At 38.5% G+C, this 16,093-nt stretch overlaps 1 protein-coding gene across 5 annotated transcripts in view; it reads right to left on the minus strand.

Annotated features, from left to right (window-relative positions):
* Positions 1-16,093, minus strand: part of DIP2C (disco interacting protein 2 homolog C) — a 317,783-nt gene that overhangs the window by 48,663 nt on the left and 253,027 nt on the right. For all 5 annotated transcript variants that reach the window (XM_083871325.1, XM_083871324.1, XM_083871322.1 and 2 more), the window contains 7 exons: positions 11,826-12,027; positions 9,713-9,822; positions 8,951-9,031; positions 4,750-4,873; positions 3,019-3,140; positions 214-325; positions 16-125 (listed from right to left, as the gene is read on the minus strand). In XM_083871325.1, coding sequence (XP_083727451.1) covers positions 16-125; positions 214-325; positions 3,019-3,140; positions 4,750-4,873; positions 8,951-9,031; positions 9,713-9,822; positions 11,826-12,027 — 861 coding nt within the window. The remainder of the gene's footprint in view (positions 1-15; positions 126-213; positions 326-3,018; positions 3,141-4,749; positions 4,874-8,950; positions 9,032-9,712; positions 9,823-11,825; positions 12,028-16,093) is intronic.

Consider the following 16,093-nt stretch of genomic DNA (forward strand, 5'->3'; position numbering starts at 1 on the left):
ACAAGAAGTCCCTACCTTTACCCCTGCCAGCATGCCAGTGGTGGAGACACTGAAGTCAAGGTAAGCAAGTGTTTCAGGGTTAGAAGGTTTGTAGATCTGTGCAGGCCGCTTCTTTGGCAAATCGTCTGGTGGAGACAGAGACAGAGAATGTGTGTATGTCACTGACAAGCACAGTGACAAAAGAGACAGAGGTGCCCTGAGCCCAGCACTCACCTGTATCCAGGACTGGAGGCCATGTCCTGATATCCACTGCTGCTGCCGCCTCTCGCGACCGTAACAATTTACATATTAATTGCGTCGTCATTAAGCAGGCAGAGCGGCTCACCTAGAAATTCAAGAAATAAATAAAACCACGGTGGGATGCTAATTAACTCTCCCATAAAAATGGAGAAGAATGTGACTTTTTTTCTGCCAGAACAGATACAGGTATATCAACTTTATGTTTTCTGATCAGCAGGTGAAATGCAGTTCACCAAGAAGACAAAGCCAAGTGAGTTTTACAACTTACATGAAAACTGCACTTTGAGAAGAGCATTGTAATGAAATTAAAGGCACCTTAATAGTGAGAATGTGACCTTTCTAACACATTGTATCAGCTCTCACCCCAAAGTGCCAGTAAAGAAGACTGTGTCTAAAAGATTTCCTATGTGATAATAACGTATATTGGTTCATAAACAATATTTTCAGATAAACCAAAACCTAGTCTAACGTTTTATATGAATAATTTTACTATCTTAGGTCAACTTTATGTTAGTCATGTATTTCCATTTCCTGTGCTAGTGATAAACCACTGGGAGCTCTTCTGATATTGACAAAAGTAGCTTTAGAACAGAAATTGTGCAAGCGGCAGGAAGAAATGAAATGGCAAGCTTAAAGCAAGTACCACCAGCACTGAACTTTAGATGATACATGCTGAATTCTTCTTTTAGATTTGCTATTTTTAAAAGTTCATAGGTATAATTTACAAGAATATTTCTTACTTAATAAGAATACTTATTCTTATTCTTATTAATAAAAATTAATATGCTTAAGGAATTCAGACAAACATGCATATAAGTACTGAAATCACTGAAGATAAAACATAGGAAAAACTGAAAAGGCAACATTTTTCTTTTTTTCCCCAAACTTTGAAAATATGTGCAAATGTTGCTAAGAGTATTTTTTTTTTCTTCAAGGAAAATGAAACATTTCATTGCACACTAAATTTCATGTGTTTAAACTAATAAAATCAGTAATCACATGTACACTAAATTTTACCACTGAGCAGGAGAGAACAACTTCTATTCACAATGATCTCATGGAAGTCAACTTTTTAGAACACTAGAAATTTGGACATTTTGAAAATTGGAGCAAACATCTCTTAACCAAACTCTATTCTCTTGACACTCTAATTTCATGACTGCTCTGTATAGACTGTTTAAATATTTCAAGCTAAAAGTGAATACAAACAAAGCCACTGTGGCACCCCTTAATCCATTTTCATTGTCATGGCAAAGCAAATTAATTCTTACATCACTAATTTTAATCCATGAAAATCTTGATTTGGGACACTAAACCATAAAACAAAAGGAATTTCAAGAGTTGGTGGTTCCCAGACCCCTCAGGAATTACATAATCTGCAAGATCAGAAGGTTCATTAAAATACATAGAATATCCATGCCTGGAGAATTCCACATCAGAGGTAAATACACAGGGATGATAGGAAGGAGAAAGAACACAGCTTAGCTGCAGGTTACCAACTGCTCATGATGGGGCTCAGTTCAGTTATATTTTACAACTATCACCTCATCACAAAAACACAATTATGCAGGCCAAATTTTACTCAGAAGTCATTCTTACTGACTTCAGAAGGTGCTGTGCCGACATACAACATGTTACAGCAGGCATTGACCCCATCACATCAGGAAATTTGTGTGACTGCATTGGCAGTGAAAGAACAGCCACAATATTTTAATTTCTAAAAGGCCATTAATCTCAAATTTGAGAGAAATTCTTATGTGAAACAGAGCTGAGAGGTTTATAAGTCAAACTGGCATTAATATGGCCAATAAATGTCAACATTTTATCTAAAGTTAGTCTATTGAAGGGACAATGAATACAAGTCACCTTAGATCTGTCAGGTTTTTATCATGAAATCAAACATCTAGTTTAGCTATTAAACATCAAAAGAAAAAAACCCACATTTTTCATCACTTCTGTACGTTAACAATTGATGTCTAAAAACACCATGTGCCAAAATAATAAATAATGAGAATCCTGAAAATAATAGTTTCTTATAGCTCTTCTGATACTTTGGGGCATCTGATGCCACAAGGAAAGCCAAAAATTACAACTATCTCTACTACTTGTTAATTGAAGTTATCAAAATTGATTAGCTATGGTAAAAACACATCTGCTTAGATGTGTTTCTTCAGAATTCCAATCAATAAATTAGAAACTGCCAGATGTAAAGGTCTATCTAATTTCAGCTATTTATATTTCCCTCAGTACCAAGCACATTGCTGTTATTTATGTGCAACAAAGGTTAGACATTGTTAGATAAAGCCAAAATACCAAAAGAAAGCACTGAATGAAAAAGTCTGAGCAACACTTTCCTGGATGAAACAAAAGCCCGACCAACTTCTTCACAACAAAACTTTGAAACTTTGAAATTGTTTTAAATGCAGAACAATTGGATATCCTCAGAGGTGAGGATAAACTTCCCACTGAGGTTTTTCTCAACAGTCAGTGTGGCTCTGCCTGTGAGGAATCCTACCCCTCTTGGCACATAGCTAAATATAAAGAAGCACTTTAAATATATTTCTTAAAACAGTCACATAATTGGGGCAAAATGTGACAGCTCAAGTGAGCAGCCTGTATGTTGCCAAGCAGTGTTGATTTTGCAACACACTGAAGTCCTGAGCCCTGGGAAGGAATACAACTCTTCAACCCAACCACCCCTCACTCAACTTACTGCACCTAAAGACACAAACCCACCACACATTTAATGTACTGGTGCAGTGTGAGGTGTCAGCTCACCTCCACGATCATCTTCACCGTGGGCAATGTGGTGGCAATGTTCTGGGGGTGTGGAGGTCGCACGGTGATTGGCACACAGCCCGCGTACAGGCAGCCGTAAAACGCCGCAATCAGGTCTATCCCTGCACGGAGAGCAAAGAAAGCCTCCCCTGAAAATCAAATCGTTTAATCACAGACTCCTATGTCAGCATAAATAACACTTGGAACCGAACCCAGAAGGTTAAATGAGTGACTAAGCCCTTTAACAGACTTCTTCTTCAACCCCTTGTCTGTATTTGTTCAGCTTCACTGCTTCCTCTCAACTGCACCGTTCTGAGCATGAAAAACAGGTGACACACAAAACTGCAGCCAGACATCAACATTTAGGAGAACTCCAGTTTGTTGTTCAGGAAGTAACCTGTTAAAAAGACTGATTTCTACAGATTAATTATCTTCCAAAATGTACATTTATAGTGTGTACAAGAAAAGGGATGTGCCAGCAAAAGGACAGAGTAGGATGATGCTTGGTCCTATCAGCTGCAGAAAGAACGTCTGGATGTTCCATAAAATACTGTCTTTCTCTTGCCATTTTTAACCTCACAGAGGCAGCCTTGACTTATCTACCTGAAATTTTACAACAAAAAAAGGGAGTAAGGATTTTGAAATCCTGCTTCTAACATAAAATTAGGTGCTCTGCCATATAAGTATTGACTGCAGGTGATGGAAAATGGACAGTACCCTTCAGGCTACCTAAGGAAGCTGAACAGACAACAATTCAAATATCCCTTGAATACTGCTGTCTGTCACCTCCCTGGTGCTGTATACTAGCTGTGATAAAATAACAGTGGGGGTTGGTTTATTCTTTCAGTGGAAAAGGATCTGCAGTACTGGGATGCTATTATTTCTTCAATAAAATGCTTCATTCATGGGAAGTGAAATACAGAAAACAAACATTTAATTTGAGTGAGTCTTCTTTTGTGGAAAAGGTTTTCCCATATTAAGCATTGCGAAACTGCTCCTATAACTACAAAAACCAAATATCACATTACAGTCCTTAAATCAGACTGTTTATTTCACCAACACACAAGAAATGTTAAGAAACTAGATCAGAAATAATTTCAAGCAAATGTCAAATGTGTTACCAGTTAACACAAACTTAAAAGCCTTGATGGCAAAGGATGACAATCCAAACCAAGAGAACTACCAAGATTAAGAATCTATAGAGAAAATTGTAATGACAATTTTATATTTCTCAATAATTTTCTGCTTATCAATCAAATTTCCACTCCGAAAAAACTCCCATGTATTACTTCCTGGTCATGCTTTACACTTGTGAAATGCAGCACTTCCAAGAGGGAAGTGAACAGGTGAATCTAAGAACATTTAGCTGATGGAACTGCATGCTCATAAAATAGTCTATATCCAGCAAATTAAAAAAACCCCAGCAATTAAATCTGACTGCTTGTAAGAGACAGGTTTTAAAAATACAGGTGAGTCTTAATCTGAATCCAAGGAAATAAAATCTGTGTGTATGCATAAATACATTTAATGAAATGTTTTTAATTTAAATTTCACTTAGTTTAAATTTCACTTTTAAATACATTTCACTAAATTCAAAGGAATGTGCATAAGGTAAACATCTTGTGTTTTGACAATTAATATGGTGTACGTAGTAACACCCCTGATGCAGCACCATTCAGAAGGATTTTGAACTTCCAGGAGTCCCAAGGTATCGCTACAGCAATTCTTTACCTGGTGGGTAAACCAAAGCCACATGGTCTCCATCCTGTAAATGTCCCCTCTCCATCAGCATGACAGCTATCTTCTCAGCTCGTTTATGCAGCTGGACACATGTCAGCGAGTTGGCTATTGTTCCCTGCATGGAAAGAAAAACAAATGTCACAGGAGATAAGGTGATGTGCTGAAACTCTATTTTCCTCTTCACCTGAGAAGTTGTGGTATGAAGGGCAGCCACAATATGCCATGCAATCAACTTAAAATATGGAAACATTCAGCCTGAGGCCAAACTGAAGTTGTAAGGAAAAAAGATATTTCTAAAATAGAGGAATGTTCTCTGTTCCTTTCTCTGTGCCTTCTGCCCTCAACAGTGTTCCCGCCCCCACCAAGGCAGTGCTAATATCCTGCCCATGTAACCTGTACTTCCCCTGCTACAGAGGCAGCACTCCTGCTGCAGCCAGGGAAAAGCCTTTATGGTCTCTGTAGCAAACTTTAGCATCTGTGGAGAGCAATTCTGAAAATTGCATTTTGTTGTCTGCATGCTGGAGTGGAGCCAAACGGCCCACTTTAAAGACAAAATACTTTAAAGACAAAAGACACTGGAGAAAACAATACTTTGTGATGGGGAAAAAAGAATTAGTCTGGAACAAAAGATAAGCACTTATATGGCATATAAATGAAAGGGAGAAGAAAGGCATTTGTTAAATTTGAATAATTCTGGTCAGCATGAGCTTGGCATTTTTGAAGCATTTCAAACAGTGCAAACCCAAAATTATCAAACAGTCACAGTGTTTTAAACTGAATGAGTGTTACAGTTCTTGCACTTCCTAAATATATATATGTGTGCATATATATGCACATACACAAGTACACATTTAGAAAAATATATACATTTGTATCACAAAATTCACTACCACTGCAGGCAGACACCTCAGAAGTCTAAAAATGAATGTCAGGCCAGGTCTGGGCTGGGAGAAAGGGACAGGGCAGTATGGGAAGGGCTGCATCTTGGCTTGCGTATTTGTTCTGTGGAAAAAGAGGAATTCAGTCTCCAGTACAGCTGTGAAACACTTGGCACTTATCACAAGTGCTAAGTTCGCTAAAAAAATTGTTTCTGAAAAAATTGTGGGGAAAAAGGTAAGAATATGTAAGAATATGTAAAATACTTATCACAAGTGCTAAGTTCGCTAAAAAAATTGTTTCTGAAAAAATTGTGGGGAAAAAGGTAAGAATATGTAAGAATATGTAAAATACTTATCACAAGTGCTAAGTTCGCTAAAAAAATTGTTTCTGAAAAAATTGTGGGGAAAAAGGTAAGAATATGTAAGAATATGTAAAATACTTATCACAAGTGCTAAGTTCGCTAAAAAAATTGTTTCTGAAAAAATTGTGGGGAAAAAGGTAAGAATATGTAAGAATATGTAAAATACTTATCACAAGTGCTAAGTTCGCTAAAAAAATTGTTTCTGAAAAAATTGTGGGGAAAAAGGTAAGAATATGTAAGAATATGTAAAATACACATATACTAAAGAAGAACACATGAACACACACTAAAATAGAACAGTGCATCAAAAATGCAATGTAATACAGCAAAAACATATTGCATCACTATCCTCATTAAGAGAGCAGAAAGGTCTACTGTTTTAAAGACATGTTCTTTACACTCTATTTTAACAAGGCAAGGAATAATAAGCATTTATTCTGATGCTGCTTTCTATCCACCACTCCACACACCACTGCAGTGTCTACTGACCAGGCTTCAGAAAGGAGGGAGCAGTCTTCCAAAGGGCAAGCACTGCAAGCAGTGCCATCATTACCAGGATCACCTGGTATTCACAAACTTCATTGCAAACTGTCAACAAAGAGTACAACCCAACTGGAAATAAAATGGACAAAGCCAGGGCTCAGCATTCCTCTTCATCATCCTCAGCAACAACACTTACTGAATTACAGTTTTAATCAGTCTTCTGATCAATGTGGAGACCATTTCACTAAGAAAGCTTCCTCTAAAGACATAGGCAACACTGTGGATGCTGGACCAGAGATGACTTCCATCTGTCCAGCCCTGAGTATGCCAAAGCAACATGAGGTCTGGCTGTCCTGCCACTGCAGACCCGTCAGGAAAATGCACTTAAACTCTCCATTTCTTCTTTCAAGAAATTGCCATGGTTATGAGAAGAAGGACCCTTTATATCCCCATACACATCAGAAGCATGGGTCCTACCAACAGATAGGGAATTGCTCTAAATCAAGTGAATTTGTGCAAAGCTTGTTTTCATTTAAGACTTCTGGCACTTGCTCCTTGTGAACCAGAGGGAAATCATTGTTTATATGAGGTGTAGGGAAGGAGAATCCTGTTGTTGGACAAGAAGCACTTGCAAGCATCAGACAACTACTCCCTTTGGGCCTTTAATAAGCTATCCTGAAATGTACAGGTGTTGCAATCCTCAGTGACACACACTAAGAACAATGTACTGCACTAATCTTGAAATACTTCAAATTCTCAAAGCCTTGGTTACAGGAAAACACCAATCCCAGTGGACATTCATTAGTCATCCACTGCAGGATGCCTGAATGTTTTAGAACAAAGTGTACAGACAATGTCCAAGGAAGACAAAATGGGAAAAGTTACAAATCAGAACTAAAATTCAAGATGGGCAATAAAACTTGCCTAAGGAAAACCCTACCAAATCTGTCACCCCTTTCCATAAAATATTAATTCTCTCTAAAAAGCATTACGTTCCTCAAACAAATATCATATGATGAGATACTCTTCACTGAGAGTTACAGAGAAACTATTTTAAAATCCAACTACTCTTCACTTCTATGGAACATGAATTTGTTTTGTTAATCCTTGTTTTGCACATTGTGTCCTTACTCCCCACTGTTTGAATCCTACTGCCAGCATGGGAAATTTGGCTTTATTTGAAAGTCAAAAGCAACAGTCTTGTGTGGAAGAGATGGGATACTACACATCAACTCTTTCTCACAGCATTTTTGTTCCTAACTTACAGAACACAGCAATGCAGTACTTTAATGGTGTAATATTGAATTTATAAACAGCATTGCATCTCAAGATTTCTACTTTGCCATTAAAATACATTATTACTTCACAACTTATCTGTCAGGTTTCACATTTCACAAATATGAGCTATTAATCTGGTTTTTAAAAAAATTCATTTAGTTATTTACTGGTAGTTTCAAACTGAACTTTGTACCAGCACTGTAAAAAGGAGAAGGACATTCTGTAAATACTGTAAGTGGTGATTTCACAGAGGTTCACAAATTACTGGAGGTTTAAGAACCCATTCAAGTTGCATAAAGACCACACAGGGTGAGACAACATCAGCTACTACTCCAGGGGAACAGCACTACTCCAGGCCTCCTCTCTCCTGAAGACCCTCACACACTAAGTATGTTTCCCAGATCTGACAGATATGTGTAGATGTACTGTGATGGAATAGTTTGAAATCAGACTTTAATTCTCTCTGTGGTCTTGAGAATTATTGGTTTGCCACCTGTTATCTGTAATCATCCAGGAAGTAAAGAAGTTTCACTACAGAAAGCAAGGAAGTTTTACTCTTAGCTAAGCCAAATTCTATACCTGTCACATTCATTAACTCGTTTTCAGTAAGCAATGAAATGTTGTGCCAGGCTGGCACCTCATGCAGGTTATGCAGAGAGATTTATTAGTGATCCTCTGCAGACATGATTGTATTCTTGACATACATTTCCTTCTGTTCATCTCCTTTCCTCATTCTCACACAGCTCCCTCAGATGGTCCAATCTCAAAACCAACAGCCATTCTTTATTTAGGGAAAATGATTTGGTTTTGCCAAGCCTGTGCTTTTCAAATTGGAAATGAGGATGGTGAGCAGTACTAAACACTGTTATTCAACACAGGGAAAGATGTGAAACAGATTCAACAGAACTGAAACAGATTTGCAGTGTCAGCTCACACACAACATGTATGTGGTGGAAGAAGAAATGAGAAATGTGTAAGGCACACTGTCTGATACAAAAGCAATCTATATCTTGACAACTGACAATGCTTATTCTCTCTTCCTTTCTGCCTCAGTGAACATTAAATATAACAGCAGAGTATTAGTGGAAATAGCAAGGGAAAGGTCACATCCAGGTACAGCAGAAGCAGTTACTGCTGAAATCCCAATGTGCCTTTTCCAAGCCTGTTGGAGTCATGGCCTGAGCTTCTTACCCTGCAGTTGAGCAGGGTGTAGAGCACATGGTCAGGGGTGGTCTGAGCTCTCCACTGCAGCACTTCTGACAGGAACAGGAACTGCAATAAAGCAGAGTGACAGTCACCACACTGAACAACTTCCTGGCTTTAAAATTCAGGTCACAATACCCAGAAGCACTAAACAGCAATTAATTCTCTTGTCACACATTTATAGCAAGGTAGCAGCCACCTCTCTGGAAGTGAAGCCACTGTTGGGATTATGATCTATTACTGCATATACTTCCAAAGCAATCAAAGTTCTTACTGATCTCTCTGGATTTAAGGACTATTTATTTCTTTAGCTTCCTCTCTTTTTCTTCTTCAACTAGGTCAGGACCTTATATGTAAACAAAATTCTCTGGATTCCACTTGAGCTGGTAAAAAATTATGTAGTAGAGGGTGAGTTCTGGTAGAAGCCCCATGAACACTTCCCACTATGTTTTTTCTGCTGTACCATGTAACCTTATTTCAAAATATATAAATGAAATGCAGTGACTTCTCTTCATGTTTATTTAATATTTATCTGTAAAGGAGGTTCTGAAATATTAAATATATGCATTAATTAAGAAGAAGTCATCAACAAATTTGGTGGTATTAATAATAATAACAATAATCATCATCATCCATCATATCTCTGAACTGCTAAGTGTCCTGATGTCAACAACATGATGTTAACTATATACATAGATGAAGATAACTATAGGATGTTAAATACAAGCTGTAACAGAAAAGTTAGCTTACCTTTCTGGCCTGGTCATTATCTTCTATTTGCCCCAAATCTCTACCACTGGCCTGTGCAATTCTTTTTCCAGAGACCAAGTTCCCCACCATCACAGAGGCAGGGCCAATTTCTAGAATAAAGCAGAAATACACCAAGCACAATAAAATCTTTTGCTTGTGGATGAAAATTCATGTGATTTCTTTGGCATTACATGATGTTTTCCTCACTGCTGTCCACAAAACACCTTGAGCACAAAAAAACCTTGAGCATATCCCGACACAAACTTTGGTCATGGACCAGAAGTGGTTGGAAGATACACAGGACTGGATTCATTGTCTCAAAACAGCTCGAATTTAGCATGGCCTCTCCACAGCCAGAGACATATCTAGTCTGCCTGGATATCATAAATGTGGAAAATTTAGCTCCTACTGTAGGCATATCCATTCAAGTCCCTCAGTCCAGAGTGACAACATTCCTATTTCCCTCTTCTGTTGCCTGGGCTAAGCTGCATCTGTATTAGGACTTCTGTAATGCTACAGACACAAAGTGACAGGGATTAGGAAGGCAGATGGTGCTTATGATAAAATATATGCAAGCCCTCTAGACTAAGATTGAGACTGAAGTTAGGTAACTTCAGAAGAAAAGATGTCGTGGCTGACACTCCTCCATGAGGTGGATTTCACTGATGTTTTGTTGAGACAATACTTGTCTCACAGATACCAGTTAAGCTCATGTTGGCATTTGTTTTCTGCTTCTCCAGCATGGATTACTGATCAACTGCAGTTTATACCAGGCTCTACTTCCAGCCTATGATGTCCAAGTAATTGTGGTGTAAGTAACGAGATAATGTACAATCTAAAGCAGCTACAGACTACTCTGCTTTAAAATCATAAAAGCAATACCCTCTGGGTATGTCACAACACCACAAAATGGGAGAATCTGAGATACTATCAGTTTTGTTTCTGTGCTCCTGGCATTACTTTTAGCATAGTAATATCTAATGTATACATAACATACCTATAACAATCTCTATTGATTCTAATTCAGCGATTATTTTGCAGTGCAGCAACAAGAAAATACTAATGTAAGCATTGCAGTAAAAGGTTTCACTGCTTTCATTAAGTTAGTGCAAGTCACTGAAAACCTCTGACATTCCCAGTATCCACAAACTGAGATTATGGTTTTGATTCTGAAACATTTGTCCAAAGGTTTTGAAAAAAGATGATGCTTTAGGCAAACTTGCACTGAATTCATGAGGGATAGTCTCCATCTTTGAGATCCAGAGAACCAACCCACTTCTAATTCCAAGGTGTTTTGCAAAGTGGAAAATAACCAACACTCACTCTAATGTAGCCGAATTCAAGTCTTAAGCCTGAGGCTACACATCCAGAAATCCTTGAAATTATTCTGAGTACTAAAACCTGCAATTGGATTCAAAGGTAAAAATTCGTTAAAATTTACTTGTACATTGGGCACAAATAACCAATGACTGGACTACAGCAGGTTACAAGGGCTTTCTTGGTCTCTTGAGACAGTGCCTTGCTGTACCATTTCATCCAACATTCTTCATGAAGAGGCAGAACTTCCGAAGAACCATCTTAAAACTAGTTAGGGTTTTACCTCTAATATACCTGCTCTAAGAGTAATACAGAATCTCCCCAGGCAGGCAGGGGATTAAACCACTCATTCTTGGGTTTAATTTATTCATGACCAGTTTTAAAGTATTTGCTCTTCCAACATTGTTATTTAGTGTCAACAGTCCTCTTCCTCTCTATTTCTAGTTTACAAACTCAGGCTTCAAAGTAAGCCAAGATTTTATCTTTCTCTGGTTTGGTTTCCATCCTCTTTAAACAAAACTGAAGAGGAATTTATTTCAGGTGTGGTCTCTGCAGTGCTTTGTAGAGTGATAAAAATGTCATCTTTATTGAATTAGCATTTTTCCTTGCACTCTCTTGTGAAGGCACTTCTAGCTTCTGGCAACACCAATGATGTCCTTGGCACACACAGGATATTGAAGAGGAAAGCTGATGAAGCTGATTCTCACCTGTATCAGCAATTACTTGACTTTGCTCCCTTCCTGTATCACAAGCCCACAGCACAAAGTCACAGCCCCTTGGCCTTCACTCCTCTTACCTGGTTGCTTTTGCCTTGGTTTAGGCAGGTTCGTTACGCAGGTGTGGGGACACATCAGCACATTACAAGGATGCAGAGACCCTTCCAGGAAGAGCTGTTTTGTTTCTGACAGGTGAATCCCTCCCAGCGGCGTCTTGGGAAGCGTGTTTGCTGGGACAAGTGCTAGGCAGTAGACTCCCACTTGATGAATGCTGTCAATTGCCTAAAAAACACACAGTAAGTTGATTTTAATGAAGGGCTAATTTTTCATCATTTTAATAAGCACATGTTGTTCTGAATTACTGCATAAAACAGCCCTAATAATTAACTGGCAATGGAAAGACACTTCAGCTATGTCAGTTGATAACAAGATTCTTTTCACTGAGAACAGGTGGACAGAAATGTTGTTACAGCCATTCCAGCAGATAAAAAAGCAACCAAAAACCTGCTGATAAATGCACACAAATCTATTAGGAAATGCCACCTTGTTATCCCTTTTAAGCACACACTAGTAGCAGATATCCTTGAGATTTTTAACAAAGATGGGCTGCCAGACCACATGGAATTGCTTTTAAGCTGTGCACTTCTCAGAGCTACAGTTCAAAGGATTCCTATCAACTTAATATCCAGTCCATCTTTCTGAGCAAGGCAAAATTTCAAATAACCCCTATACCTAATGATGTATGAAGCTTGTGAATCTTTTTCATTTTTTTATAAGATAATAACTGTTTCATTCCCTGATCAAGTGTAAAAAGATTTTCAGGCAGGAATGGAAAATATATAAGGGAAAACTATGAAACTATCCACTTGAAAAAAAAATCTGTTGGACAAAAATCTAAAAAAGAAGCATCTTTGAATCAAATAGCAGCCATGTTCACTGCCTGATATGCTAATTAAACTGCATCGCTTTCAAGAAAACTGTAGAGTACAGTGTCTATGTAATATATTGAGTTAAACATGAATATCCATGCACATAGATTTTAATTCCCCACAGATTTAAAGGATTGATTTTCCTTACAACAAAAATTGCAATGTGTTAGAAAACCAACTTAATTGTGTTAGAAAACCAACTTCAGACTTTTACAAAAACTGAGAAACAAATTACAAACAGCATCCCTAATGAATAGTTAAATGTTCAAAAATATAATTTACTTATCTTGCCTTTTCATTTTAAACTGTGAAAGAAGTGAATTGATATGTGTGCTGCTTTGAAGATACAATCTATACTCTGAGAATCAAATAATCACTTACAGTTATGTATGTACTAAAGTGTAGACCAATAAATTACTGATTACCTCTACAGACTAAGCAATGCTCTGCTTTTGGCTTCTGTTCACTCCATTTTTTATTGATTTGACTGCAAAATCTTATAAGAAAGAATAATAAAATGGTGACTCATTCAAAAACATTGGAATTTTAGCAGTAGTAGCTCTCACAGCAGAATGGGAAGACCTTGCTGCTGGTCTCCAAATACCACCCAAAAGATCAGCAATAGTGAAATATTTATGGCAGCCAACACACAATGCCTCATGTTTCTGGTAGAAACCATCATAACTTACTAATTGGAATTTGTAGGGTCTGAAAAGCAGTGATAAATCATGGGATCATCACCTGACATCCGCTTGAAGGAAAACGATCATAGGGCAAGTAACCACCTTTACTCAAACATAAAACTCAGCAGCTCCCACAGGTGGTGACTGGAAAGCAATACCAAGCTGTGGTAGGATGAGGGGGATATGTAATGATCCCCCAGTAACTTCTGAACTGTCTCTGAGAGACACATCTGCTACACAATGTCACATAAATATCATGTGTCATTCAAATCTGTCACCTTTCACACCTTTGAGTTTGGCACATTTCTGAAGCAGGGAATGGCTTTGTCACAAGGATGACAAGTGGTGAACTGAGCCTCAAAATTTTGAGAGAGAAGAGTACCAGATAATTTTAATACTGCTGGCATTTATGCCTCTTGATGAGATGGCTTGGTTTTTGAAATTACTCTGTCCAGCCAGAATCAAACAATATCTGAAATCTCTGTTCCTCTCTTTCATTGTGAAAATGGACAAGATATACCCAAACTTGCAGAGAGTCCAGACTGCTGTGTTGTTTGAACTGAGAAAACATCTTGTTCTGACACAGTTCTCTGGATAAACACTCTCCAGGGCTGCAGTAGATCTGGCTTTACCTAGTCCTGTTAAGTCCTGCCACTGGTAAAACTAACATCCAGTCTGCCATACAGGAACCACAACTCTGCCTGAAGGGTCAGATCTCTCTGCAGCCGATGAGTATCTAGGATCTGACTGAACTGCTGGGTGATCTGGGATCTTCACCCTTCTACTCTCAAGAAACTCCATCCTCAGCCTGATCACTCCCTCCCAACCATCCCTCTGCTAAAGCCCACAGATGCAGTCCAGGATAGTCCCACAGGTATAGCAGCTGTACCATCCTTCAGCTCCCTGCCAAGGGGCAAGATGGATCAGGAGAGTCAGGATATGTGCAAGCCACTGGAAAAACTGGTTCTGCAAATCAAGACAGCTCAACTGCAGGGAAGAGAAAGCAAGACACAGCAGAAGCAGGCAGTGCAGGGCAGGGCTGGCACAGGGCAGCACTCCCAGGGTGTCAGACAACTCACAAATAGCATTAAAATCAAGTAGCAATTTGATAGAGTTTGTTATCATGGACTTCACCGAGAGTCATGACACAGGCTGTAATAGTGTTATATTGTGCCCCACTAGCAGATGATTTAGATACATCTGGTTACCACTTCCTGACATCTGTCAGTAAAACTCTGATTGGGAATAGGCACAAAACATCCCACATGTTCCTGGCTTCTGTCCTTCATCTCTGCTCTCAGCTGTGGTGGAAACAGAAACTTCTTGTTCAGTAGTGGTGCATGCCAGAGTTGCAGCTTCACACGTGGGTGATGAAAGCAGCCACACATGTGTGTACTTTGATACATGGCCTACTATTCTCAGACACTGCTAGGACTTCATCAGACTCTTGGGAATAACAGGGCTGACTCTTGGCAGGAGCACTGGGACATGGGATTCCTGCAGTTTTCAGCACAGAGCTCTAGTGGTTATGATTGTGTAAGACATTAGTTCTGTAAAAGTCACAAAGATGCTCTGCTGACAACACAGGACTAGTGTTAAGTCCAGAGTTTCAAGCCTTTTAGGAGCATGCTACTTGACAAAAGTGTGGGCAGTCCAAAGCCTCTTCTTCTACAAGAGTTGCCCTAGGTGCTACTGGGTGTTTCAAAGGCTTTCTGTGTGATGGCAATCTGGAGGTTCTATCTTTTCTTGGTATTAATTTAGATCTTCTGTGAATATGAGATGCCTCTAACTGTATGCAATGTAGCTGTCTTTTGAATCAAGAGAGCAAATAAGCCTCTCTTGAGATGAATGAAAGCTTATTTGTTCAGTTTCTTGAAGGATACAGTAGATAGATTCCCTTTCTTATTCAGTAAAATACAATGACGAATAAAAATATCTCTGAATTGTGTGGGATTTTTCCTTTGGCTCTTAGATAAAGCAAAAAATACATCTGCAATATATTTACTGAGAAGAGTCCTTGTAGAAGGACACAAAGGAAAGGTAGCAAAGGGAAGTAGAAGTAACAGGAGACCAACTGTAGAGAGAATTGAGACCACTTCACAACATAGCAACAAACAGACTTAATGGACTACATCTCCATTAAATCTATTGCTTTTGAGTCTGAATTGGCTTAACCACAGAGATGGAAGATGACCCTCTCTGAAGTATCTAATATTTTTGAGTGTGGACATTAGAGTTGAAAAAAAACCTGAGTACAGTATTGATATTGCCTGACTGCTGGAATGGGATTCTTTGCAACAGGTGTCCCTGTGAGAAGATAACCTCACTGTAGATACCTAGATCTCAGCTAATCAATCACTTTCCTTCATTTCAGTGAAGGAAATTGGGATTTTTAGGCTGAGTTTGATTCAGTTTATTTTAGCTGTCAACATGATACTCTAGAAACACATAATTTTCTCTCACCCACGAAAGAAAAAAATCGAGATGAGGCCAACTCTTTATCCATGCCTATAACTGTCAAATAAGAGACTCTGGTAGCTTTTGACAGTAAGAGTATATAATGCATTCACTCACTCATTCATTCCCCTTTCAAAGTAATGAATGACTATATCCTTATAAACCATATGCTACTCTCTCATTGCTATTATTTACTTCAATTCATTCCCATTTCATTTCAAAGGAATTTCCAATTCATTTCTTTTAGCATTTTGATTAGGAAAAGGATCACTCGATGTG

The sequence above is a fragment of the Zosterops lateralis genome (genome assembly GCF_965231275.1).
Source record: "Zosterops lateralis genome assembly, chromosome: 1".
Classification (NCBI taxonomy): domain Eukaryota; kingdom Metazoa; phylum Chordata; class Aves; order Passeriformes; family Zosteropidae; genus Zosterops; species Zosterops lateralis.